The 12,179-nt window shown below is 51.4% G+C and overlaps 1 protein-coding gene across 2 annotated transcripts in view; it reads right to left on the bottom strand.

Annotated features, from left to right (window-relative positions):
* PITPNA (phosphatidylinositol transfer protein alpha) overlaps positions 1-10,736 on the bottom strand; it is a 40,630-nt gene extending 29,894 nt beyond the window's left edge. For both annotated transcript variants that reach the window (XM_042967514.1, XM_042967513.1), the window contains exons 1-3: positions 10,530-10,736; positions 6,813-6,843; positions 1,803-1,948 (exon numbers count right to left, since the gene is read on the bottom strand). In XM_042967514.1, coding sequence (XP_042823448.1) covers positions 1,803-1,948; positions 6,813-6,843; positions 10,530-10,549 — 197 coding nt within the window. In that variant the 5' untranslated portion in view covers positions 10,550-10,736. The remainder of the gene's footprint in view (positions 1-1,802; positions 1,949-6,812; positions 6,844-10,529) is intronic.
* Between the last annotated feature and the right edge of the window lie 1,443 nt (positions 10,737-12,179).

The raw sequence follows: 12,179 nt of genomic DNA, 5'->3' as shown, positions 1-12,179 counted from the left end.
ACTTTTACATCTCCAGAGCATCAGACTACATTAAGTCAGGGATTTCACCAGACGAAAATGAAATTGATTTCATGTCTGGTCAGTTCAGCGACTGGAAATGAAGATTCCGGTTTACGTTACATGGCGATGTAAATGTACTTATTGCCACTGAACTTAAAAATGGTGAATTTTGTGTTTTGTGTATTTTACCACAGTTAAAAAACATAGATTTGGGGGGAAAAAAGGCATAGATAAGATTTATTTTTTCCAGTACTGGATAGTTTCTAAAACTAGCTTTGTTCAACTTCCATTCAAGCTGGTGTATGTTTACCATGGCTTTCAGTGCCCTTTGGGTCAGCTTAGAGTTTACTGAAATATGACTGTTTACTGAAATATATGATTCAGCAAATCTATGTGATTTGCTATGGATTTTGGTATACAAATAAGACTCACTTTTATTTTTATTTATTTTTTTAATGTTTATTTAGTTTTGAGAGAGAGACAGACAGCATGTAAGCTGGGGAGGGGCAGACAGAGGGAGACCCAGAATCAGAAGCAGGCTCCAAGCTCTGAGCTGTCAGCACAAATTTGGACGTGGGGCTCAAACCCATGCACTGTGAGATCATGACCTGAGCTAAGTCTGGCGCTTAACCCACTGAGCCACCCAGGCACCCCTCAGACTCACGTTTACTTATGCCTTTGGGGCACCTGGGTGGCTCAGTCGGTTAAGCGTCCGACTTCGGCTCAGGTCATGATCTCACAGTGCGTGGGTTCGAGCCCTGCTTCGGGCTCTGTGCTGACAGCTCAGAGCCTGGAGCCTGTTTCGGATTCTGGGTTTCCCTCTCTCTCTCTCTCTCAAAAATAAGTAAACATTAAAAAAAATTTCTTTTAGGGGCGCCTGGGTGGCTCAGTCGGTTGAGCATCCGACTTTGGCTCAGGTCACGATCTCGCAGTCTGTGAGTTCGAGCCCCGCGTCAGGCTCTGGGCTGATGGCTCAGAGCCTGGAGCCTGCTTCCGATTCTGTGTCTCCCTCTCTCTCTGCCCCTCCCCTGTTCACGCTCTGTCTCTCTCTGTCTCAAAAATAAATAAATGTTAAAAAAAGAAAAAAAAATTTCTTTTAATTAAATACGTATGCCTTTGATCCAAAAAGAGGTGCTTCAAGTTCTCTAGTAACCAATTCCCCAATATCAGAATTTAAAATACTACCTGCCCCCAATTTCACTTTTAGGAGCATGTACTATAGATTTATACACATAAGTGCAGCAAAAGATCTGTGTAACATCTGGGAAGGATGACTGTCCGTCCAGCAGGGGAGGACTGGTGAAGCAGACTATAGCACATCTGTATGACCTAACACTGTGCTCTCTAAAAGAACAGGGTTGAATATGCTGACAGCCAAAGACAGCTATGATATGACAAGTAACAAAAGCTCCGAGTCCATATCTGTACGTATAGTTCGATCCCATGGATGAGAGAACAATAAAGGAAATGGAACACCCATACATATACACACACACACACACACACACACACACACACACCCCTATACTCACAGACCATGGAACAGCCTCCAAGAAACTAAACACTACCACCTCTAGGGACGAGGAACCTGGCGGGGAAAGTATTAAAAAAAAAAAATCTAAAAAATAAATTTAAAATAAACTAAAAAAACCTTTAAATGAGCAAAGAAGTGTCCTTTACACCCACTCCCACAGGTGAAGCAACCCGCGTAACCAGCCGAGAACCCGGAACAAAACCCCAGCGATCCACTATCTCTGTTTCGATCCCTGCCTGCCTCCCGGCCCTGCTGCTCGGCCACATACCTCTGTAGGTGGTAGATCTTGTGTGTGTACTGGCCTTTCTCGCCATCCTTCTCGTAGGGCTCATTCACCAGCACCTCCACGCCTTCACCACCACCCGTTTCGTTTTTACTGGCCTCGGCCACAGAATACAGCTGCCCTACTTGGTACTAGAGCAACAGAGGGACAGGAGTCATTGTCAGTGCAGAGTCTTCTCGACAGGCGCACAGAGTCCAGTTGCCAGGAACTGTCCAGTGAGATCACTCTGGGATTCCCCTGCATCCAGGACCTCATTCTGCAGTTCCACTGGGACCTTGCCCAAATCCACCCACAGCGACTAAGAATGCTGCTCCGTGGCCTCTCTTTAGCTATCAGATGTGTTTCGTTTCATCCTTCCATTTTCCCATCTTCCAGCAAGGCTGAAGGAGCCAGGTAAATACACTTAACTTCACACCACTATCCAGGAACCAGATTACAGAGTCCAAGGCAGCTTCTTCCCTGAACCTGCCTCTGGTATTAAGACCCTAAAACCAGATCTGGGTCGGCCGCTAGAATCTCTTCACCCCATTCATTCAAACAGATCCTAACACAGGACTTCTTGTCAAAGAAAGTTGCCCCAGTGCTCTGAGAAGTCCACAACCTCCGCTGTAAACTGACTCATCTACCTGTTTTTTCTCCAGTGTCGGGCAGCTCGTCACCCTGCCAGCACCTCAGAGAACAGTTTTATAGGCGACCAAACCTCCTGATGCTTTCCAGATTCCTGGTAGCGCTGGGGCAAGTGGCCTGCTTCCCATACTGGATGACAGAGATTCCGACCCCACGGTGTGTGCCTTTACTAGATGGCAAGAACCTGGTTTTCCTTTATTTGGGCATCTGCCACCCTATCAAGTCACCAGTCAAGGTTACCGGCCTCCTCTGACCCCCTCAGGACAACCCAGTGTTATGGCCAGTGACCTGGGCATTGCCCAGACCTGGCCCTTCTGCAACCTTCTGAGTGAAGCTGTTTGGAGGGAAAAATAAGGCAAAAAGAATGAATGGCAGTAGTTAATGCAGGAAGTTATGTCTATACCGGAGGATGCATTTTCCCTCTTACTGCCAGTGCCACCAGGAACAACTATTCAGGGAGGATGAGAAAAAAAGGTACGTAATCACACTGCAGGTATAAAGGTTTTCCTCACCCTCTACGTTGCTCCCCAGACTCCTTTTACACCCAGGAGAGATAGACAAGGGGTTCCCTCCCTTCGAGATTAAAAGAGAGAGGCTGCGTCTCTGAGCAGCTGCCACTTAACCCACTCCCGGCAACAGCAAGGAGCAGAGGCAGCTTCCAGGGCTACTTCCCCTCAAACTTGGAAGCCCGCTCTACCAGGCAGCTTCAGAATGAAGCACTGCAGGGAAATTTCTGGGCAGAGTCTGGGGGAGGCAGCACACTAGGACAAACGGCTAGAGGCCTAACTTCCAAAGTAAAAACCCAGTATAAAATGCCAAAGAAAGGCCCAAGCAAGTGATCAAGGCTCAGTTAATCCCATAGAGAGAAACATCTGGGACAGAGCCAGTCACCTTGACCTTGCTAATCCTGAACAACATCAGCGCTGCCTCAGTGCCCCCGTGGAACACCAAGCTGTCTCTGTGCCTTTCCAAGTCCACCCCCTCAAGTGGGTCCGGGTTGGGCTAAAACAGGGGTTCCTAAGAAGGAGCATTAATTGTTTCAGAGAAGAGTCATAATAACATCTAACCACTGACTCAGCAATCCTGAAGGACAGGCTGAAGAAAGGGCCTGGTGGAGGGGACAGGGCTGGTGGCTGGTGGCGCTGCTTGGGGAGGGGCCCCCACGCAGACACTAATCCCCTTCATTTGGTTCCTCATCAGATACAGGAACCAGAGGGCAGGTTCTAAGAGGATCAGTCTGTTGGGCCGGCATCTTCCCCTTTAATCTCTCTTGATATTCTGATCCTTTAATCCCAATGAGACAAGTGAAGGCCGTTCTGTTAATCCAAAGGGGTTAAGTAAGACTGGCCTTCAGAAGCTACAAGTGAGGGACACTTTTCATGCCAGAGGGTTCCCTTTGGCAAAGTGGCGCCACACCTTCGGAAAGCAGAAAGCAGCCACACTCAGATGGGGGTGGGGGTGGCGGGCAGACCATTAAATCAGATAAAAAACCCTTATCCATCTGAGGAGTCCAGCCTCCTCAGGCCTAGGACAATGAGGCCTGCCCTTGTCCCAAAGAACTAAGACACTCAGCTAAGAAAAACAGACTCTACCACTTAGGCAACCTGGGAGTGGGAGCCCAGGAACATGCAGTGGGTGGGCCTGAAACACTGACAGGCAATATTATCATGAAAAACAGCACAGCTGTTGGCCCCATCCACGTGACTGTGTCAGGCCAGGTACCACAGGCGGATGGTAACATGCATTTCTGGAAATGGGAAGTAAAACAGCCCTGCCTATCTAAGTGGGAAGAGGGTGGGCCTATCTAAGCCAGGGAAGAGGGTGGGAAGAGGGTGGGCCTATCTAAGCCAGGAACCACCGGTGGACACACCCTTGTCAAACATCCAGGGCTTTCTCCGCAGAAGGCCTAGAAACCCTGTGCAGTGTTAACCCAAAGGCTCTGGCCAGATAGAAGCTAATTCCGCCCCAAAATATTGATTCACACCATCAGGATCGTTATAAAGACATGGCCTTCTCTTTTCTCCTTCTTCTCTTCCCCAACCTACAACAGAAAGCCCTGAGGAAGGGTGCCTGGCTGGTTCAGTCACAAGAGCATGCAATTCTTGATCCTGAGGCCTTGAGTTAAGCTCCACGTTGGCTATACAGATCACTTACATAAATAAATAAACTTTAAAAAAAAAAAAGGAAAGAAAGCCACGAGGGCCTCAAATCAAGGCCTCCAATTAGGAAGTAAATCCAACAGTCATATGATGCTGGGCTGTTCCCATGGGAACCAAGAGTCATGATGGGTCTATTGATAAAGACTGAAAAGGTTGATCATTACTTGTTTCTTCTTTGGCTTCCCCATTCAAGATTTTCTGATCTCTGGAACTAAGGTTTAAGCCATCAGAAAAGCAGCTCCAGGGTGCCTGCTGGCTCAGATGGTGGAGCAAGGGATTCTTGATCTTGGGGTTATAAGTTCAAGACCCACACTAGGGCCACAGAGGTTACTTAAAAACAAAAAATCTTAGAGAAGCAGCACCTGCTTCACCCTACCCAAGCCATGTACTTGCTTTCTCATCAGTGGTTTCTAGCTAAGAAAAGGCTGACCATTCCCAGGCAGACAGATGAATCCTTAGCAGAGCTTACTTCCCAAGCTTCTGCTTAGACTTTAGGCTCTGTTCAACCTGCCCCATCACTTCCTCAATGCTGAAAAAAAAAAAAAAAAAAAAAAAAAAAATCACAAGCTAAAAACTGCCAATTGCAGATGATCTCCAGGTGAGTTCCTCTTTCCCTCCACTCTTGGCCCCATCCTAAGTCACCTCCAGCCTTGCTGCAGAGTAGCCAATAGGTGCTCCTGAACAGTGCTGGCTCTCCCGGGTTGGCCACACTTCTCACAAATATTCCCATCCTTGTTCTATCAAGATACTCCCTGTGAAAAGACCCATTTTGCCCCTAAATGCTACACTGAGGTACTCCGGAGTTCCTGGGGGACATCTTCCTGACGGGGGTGGGGGGGGCGGTGGGATCATCCTGTACAGCAAAGAGAGGGTTACTGGACTCCCAAGAGCTGAGTTTCAGGGTAAGGGACAGGCCGAGCCTTCCTGCTTGGCCTCCTGATTTGGAAAATCATCACTTTTATTTTTCACAAAGACGGCAAAGCCCCCAAGGAGGTGGGTTAACAGGAGCCCCCCAAGCCCAACACCTGTCAGCCTAAGCACAGGGTTCCCAGGCCCCAAGTACACGTCAGGTGCTTCCAGGGATAGAAGCATCTATCCTTTCCATGCCCTTTGCCCTGCATCCCCAGTCTGGTTTCTCTCAAGCTCCTTTCCTAGAGCTCCCAGAGCATGTTCGAGGACCACCTCTGGCTCCCACCCCCAGGTCTCCACAGCTCTTATCAGATTACAGCCCACCACTGGAGACGATCCTCTAGGGGGCCGATGGCTACCCACCCCCTTTGGGTCCAAGAAGCTTGGATATCTGTCTCATCTAAAGTGTGCTGCAGGCTCTGTTGGCCTGATTTCATTTTTCAAAGGTCCATTTCATATTTGGAACAGAGTGTAAGTTATCACAGGAGCTTCATGCTGACACCACAGGAAAGACAGTGACTGAGGGCACTGCGCTGGCTGACACACTTCACCCAAACTGGAGCCTGGCTAGAAGCTGGGGGGTGCAAAGACCAGGCTGCAACAGGAGAAGACAGTGGAGGAGATTCAAAGAAAGGATGGAACAAGGGAGGCTCTATGACAGTTTTCTGCTGTCCAAGACACGATTCTGAGTCAGCATGGCCTATGAACCTTCTTGGGGCAAGTCCTGCCAGATCCCCATATACAGGGACGTTGGGCCTAAAACCATAAAAGGACAGAGGGCAAGCCAAGCCCATTTGTTATTCCTTGCCCTCCGTAAAAGGGTTCGGGGCCTTGGTCTTCCCAGCGGTCACCTAGAGCATGGCTAGGGAGGGCCTCGGAGATTTCCTGCCCTACTGGTTTGTTGCACAACCAGACAGAGGGCCGTGCACGCTTCCCAGTCAAGTGCTGGAGGGCCCAGAAATCCCCTCACACACTCAGTCCCCTCAATAAAATGTCCCCCAACAGGCACAGTCTTAGCAGGTAAACGGGGCTGGTTTAGTCTCTATCCAAAGTCTCCGTTCAAAGTTATCTAGCATGTCGACAGCTTGAGGCAGGTTGCAGATATACAAAATAGGTGCCCTCCTTCGACTAAAGGTGCCACTAGGAAAATTCTCATCAGATACTGAGTATCTCTAAGTTAGAACAACCATGAAAACCACACCAAGAGTGTGGGCCACTTGTAGCCCAACGTAGCTAATGGTCGCAGGCAATTATATGAATAAAAAGAAACTATGAATAAAAAGGAAAAAAAAAAACTTACCTCATCTACAGACACAGGTAGGATGACTCGGCTACAAGAGAGGGAAAACAGTATCAACTTCAGGCCTGAATGCTACCCAAGGCCATTACAGCACCACTGTAGAACAGTCTTAAATGTTCTGTTGCACATGGCATATGCTCACTGCCGAAAACCCAGCAGAGAATGGCCCCCTGAGTGCTATGAGGCAGGATCGTCTGTGCCCTTCAGCCTCAACTTAGAACCTGTGATTCAGTGCAAGCCTGTCCCCCTACGGGCTACTTCGCAGGCCTCTGACTCACATTTGGAGCTGTCTTCTTCTCCCTTTCCCCCACTGATATCTTTCCCAGCAAAACGAGGACCCCCCCCCCTCCCCACCCCCGCAAACTCTGAAGCCAAGATGAGGAGTCAGACCTGAAGACTCGGGCCCTGGGGATTTCATCTCTACGGGCCCAACGTCCTGACGATGGCCCTCAAGGTAGAAAGCTAGGAAGGGACCAAGCTCCTTCAAAGCTTAATCACCCCAAGAGCACACACCAACCATCTCTGCTCTGAGGCAGGATATTGCAATACAAGCTACTATCACAAAGTCACCAAGAGAGGACACTCGACTTGTGTCTTAAACTCCAGAAGCTGTCCAAAGGCACCCAATTGACAGTTTCCTTTTACTTCTTCTCCTTCTTAACGACCACTGATTGTTGGAGGTGCCAACAAGCCATGCCCAACAAGTCATGCCCAGCCAGGTCGCACACCCGTCAGCATTCCACAGAGGTGCGAGGGCTAGTGGCAGAGCAACAGCCAAGCCCCAGCTGAAAGCCGCGAGGTCAGAGAGGTGAGACCAAAACACTTGGTTGTATTCATACAAACGAGGCCCGCTCCCGAGCTCAGGTTCTCAGTGCCCAGACCCCAGTTGGAACGCCCTGGAGCCTCCTGCACCTCGCACGCTTGGCGAATCGTGAGCTGCTATGTTCTCCTTCCTAGGCAGTGCTTCCGACAACTGGGATCTGTGCTCCAGGCTGCTAAACAGTCCGCTCACTATTTTCCAAATCCACAAAGGTCCCCCAGGTAGCAAGAAGCACACAGGGGTCTGAGAAAAACATCACACTGAAGGCAAGGTGCGGGGCAGAAAAGGAGCAGGAAAAACAAAAGGGGCTTCAAGTGCTTACTGCCTGCTAACCCCCTCCTCCAGAATGACTCAAATAACACAAATCCTGCAGGTTACTGGATGCTGCCACGAATGCCCTCCTCCCATTAGAGAAAGCCAACAGCGCAGAAAAATACTTTCAACGTGGAGGCCACAATTTCTGCACCCTCAGAAGAAACTTCCTAGAAAACAATACGCCTTTTATCTGCAAGAACAGCAGTAAGAATCACATCCAAGAATTTGCAGAAATCAAATCCAGGAGAATCCTGTTAGAGGAAGTGTCAGAAAAATCTCCAGGGAAACCGCCAGACCCTGGGTAGGCACCAAGTCTCCCCCAGCTCCTGACGGGATGCTCTGAGGCTGCCTTACGTGACAGCCGCACACCCGGACGTCTCTCCCTGGCTCCTCAGGAGCAAAACCACTTTAGCAGCAATTGGGTGCAATTCCAAAGGATAGGGCCACAGGGGCAGTGCTGGGCTGAGACTGGAGCTGTGCTCACTTCAGTGTGACCTTCACTTCCACCCTTCCCAGAGCTGCAGCACTGCAGCCACGGCCAAGTGTCTCGGATGCCCCCCTCCTCGGCCCCTGCCCCAGGACGCACACACTCGCCGGAGCACACGCGGGGCACAAGTCAGGCCGGAAGGAAACGCAGATGCCAGGCAGGCTCTGCACCCCCGGCACCTTGGACCTTTCCCTGGTAGGCTTCAAGGGTAGAAGAACAAAGACTGGGGAGGAAGGCCCTTTCTTCAAAACTCACTCAGATCTCTTCTGAAGGTCCCTTCCCTGCCTGACCTTCTTCACAAAACTACAGGTTTCTACAGACTCTGGAATTCACTTGGGAAGAGATAAAAAGACCAGGAGAATGGGATGGGATGGGAAAAGCCTGTTTTCTGGACGGTCGAGGTTAAAAGCCAAAGTGCACCATGCTCTCCTCCCATTGGTATCCCAAGGTTCTTCCTCCTCACCGTACCAAGCTCCAAGCTCTGGCTGGATCAACATCAGACTGGAGGTCAAGAACTAGAGGTGGAGGGGCTCCAAAAAATGCTGTTCAGATGAGGTGTCCAGCCGGGACGACAGCTTGGGTCTCTGCTCCCTTTGTTAACCAAAGCGCCACACTATGTCCTAAATGTCCTAAATACCTCCAAGGAGCAAGCCATATGGGATGGGGCAAAGTACTTTCAATGACAGAATGGAAGCAGCCCTCTGCACACCTGCCTGGCTACCAACTGAGTTCCACCAGTTGCTCTCTATGGGGACATCTCCCCCTTCTGGATTTCCTGGGCTTCTGACCCAATGCTGCCCACCCACCCTCTTCTCCAGGGAATCACAGTTTCACCGTAAATTCTGCACACACACATTCAATCTCTCCTCTTTGGGGGCAGGGAGGAAGTCCTCAAATGTTTACTTGGAACCATGAGCTTCAGTGATGGGTCATCTAGTGTTTGAAAGATTTAGCCATCTACACATCCCCACCTGTCATCCAATCCCCTGGATTTCAGGAGCAAGCCTTCTGCCTGCAACACCAACCAGAAGTCACTAGTTTTCCACCCCAGTCACTAGTTGAGAACTCCTTCACCCTTCACTGTCTTTCCTCAAGTAATGGCTTTATGGGAACCTCCTTAATTTCTCAAAGCAATTTCCCTCTTTGCATCAAGACTGAGACTGCCCTAGAGACAGGCTGCCCCTGCCCCCTAACCCCTACTCCAATACGTTTATTTATTACATACATTCACAAACCTACTCCCTCTCCAAACTGTCCTCTACCGCGGTAACATCCCAGCCCTCTCCAGCACTCTAACTCCCACAAACCAGCTCCTCCCCAATATTTTCTGGATGCCTTCCCCAAGTGTCCCCCAAGTCCCAAGCAAACATCCTAAGCTTCTTTCCAAGTACCTCCTCCCCTGCACCTACCACTTAGGCACCATGTCACGCCACCAGTGCCCTCTGCAATCTTCTTAGACCCTTCCTCTGTCACCCAAGCCTGGCCCTAACTCCCTGCACCTTTCCCTGTGTGCACTTCCTTACAATCCTCCCCATGCCTAAGGCGGCCACTCCTCATACTCCAGGTCCCCCTCACGCTCCTCTCCACCATCTCGGCTCCATTCCTGAAGCTGTCTTAACTGTTCCTCAGCCCCTGAAGCCTACTCCTCCTTCTCCCGCCAGTCCCCGCGGCCACTCCTGTAGTTCTGGCGGGCCCCTTCGTCCCTCTGCCCCCACTGTAGGGCCACCACGCATCTCCATCCCCTCAAGCCCCTCCTCATGCCCTGCTGGCTCTCGCTGTCCCCTTGACCCCATCTCTGGCCCTGTCCAGCCCTCATTGTCCCTTTGGCCTCTTCTCTCAGGCCTATTCGGCCCTCACTGTCCCTCAGGCCCCACCTCAGGAGCTGTCCGTATCTCTCTATCCCCGTTGGCCCCACCTCAGGCCCTTTCCGGCCCTCACGGTCCCCTCAGCCCCTGCTGGGCCGCCCAACAGCCCATCCATTGCTCCCCATCCCCGTCCGGTCGCTGCATCCACTCCGCCAAGCCATCAGGCTCCCTGGTCGTCATCCCCGACTTTCCCTTCCTCCCCGCTTCCGCACGGCGCGCCGGACACTCACTACTCCTTGAGCAGCACCATGTCGCTCCGCAGCTCGGCGGCTGCCCGCTGCCCGCCCGGCCTCCCGCCCGCTTCCCGGCGGCCGCTCTCCCCGTGGCCCGGCCCGGCCCTGCTGCCTGCGCGCCTTCGTCGTGGTCTGCTCCGTCCCCGCCGCTCTCGCTGCGGTCGCCGCGCCGGCTTCTGCCGCCCCGGCCTTGCCGCCTCCCGCGCCGCTGCCGACGCCGCCCGGAGCTCCGGTTCCGCAGCGCCGCGCGGGGGCGGGGCGTCTCTGCGGCAACCAGAGCGTCACACGCAGCGGTGCGCGCTGACCTCAGCGCGAAGGCGGAGCCTTCTCGGGCCCGCCCCCTCCATCCTTAAGTGGGCCTCGGCGTCTGCGTCCTCTTCCGAGGTGGGCCCCCAGCGGGGGTCAAGAGCTCCCCGCCGCCCGCCCAGGGCAGTAGGCGAAGCGGACATCAAGGTGTCGCGTGGGGACCTAGGTGTGACTGTTTTGCACCTGTACGTTTGGCCCCCCTCAGCGGGGTGGGTTGAGATCAAGGAAACAGTTGTGCCAAGAAAATATTAAAAATAGCCAAATTTACATGCGACTGCTGTTCCAAGTGCTTGACTCCTCACAACAACTCTACCGGAAAAAGTTACCATTACTGTCCGCATTTACAGGTGAGGAGGAGGAGGAGGCAGAGGCTAAAGGAATTGCTCAAAAGTGAATGAATGACTTGTTCAAGTGCATAGAGAGCATGTGATGGAGATTTTCACCTAACAGTCTTAGTGTGATGTCATTCATCCAATAAGTGTTTGCAGAGTACCTGCTGTGTGCCAAAACCTGTGCTTTTTTTTGAGAGAATGAACAGAGCAGAAATGAGAAAAGGCCCGTGAATAGTGAAACACAAGCTTGATGGGATTACACTGGAGGTATAGTCCTCAAAATTTTCCTGGAAGAGGGTTTGTTTGGTTTTTTTTCACTTTGTTTTTAAGATTTTTTTTTTTTTTTTGTATCTATATAAAGGAATCTCCACACCCAACGTGGGGCTCAAACTCACGACCCTGAGATCAAGAGGCACATGCTCTATGGAATGAGCCAGGTCCCCCTCACGCTCCTCTCCACCATCTCGGTGGAAGAGGCACTCCCTGAAAGAGGAAGTTCTAAGCTGAGGTCTGCAGAGAGCTTGGAAAGGGAGAGTTTACCAGGCAGAGTGCAGAGAGGGTTGGGGGCAGATAATGCAGTTCCTGACAGGTGATAATAAGTTGTTTGGAGTCCATCCTAAGGGGGCTGGGGCCTTTTAGGGGTTTTAAGCAGGTTTGGTGTTCGGAGGCTCACTCTGAGCAGTGGGTGGAGAGGGGATGGCGGGGGCCAGAGCAGAGGCAGGGTGACCAGTAAGGAGGCCTCTGCAGTAGTCCAGGTGAAGATGACAGCGATGGGAAAGGGCAGTGGAGGGAAGCAGCTCAAGAGGTAATATCAGCAAGGCTTGTTGACTAATTGGCTGGGGGAGAAAGGAAGAAAACCACCCAGGTTTCTGGCCTGGGAGCCTGGGTGGGCAGTACTGTCTTTAGAAGAATACCAGAAAGGTAGATTTGCACAGCAGAAGATAATGACTCCACGGTTGGACTTGAGGGACAGCCAGGTGATGGTGGGTGGGCCGCCACTGTACGGATT

The sequence above is a fragment of the Panthera tigris genome, chromosome E1 (genome assembly GCF_018350195.1).
Source record: "Panthera tigris isolate Pti1 chromosome E1, P.tigris_Pti1_mat1.1, whole genome shotgun sequence".
NCBI classification, from domain to species: domain Eukaryota; kingdom Metazoa; phylum Chordata; class Mammalia; order Carnivora; family Felidae; genus Panthera; species Panthera tigris.
This window is presented reverse-complemented; position numbering and strand designations above follow the sequence as displayed.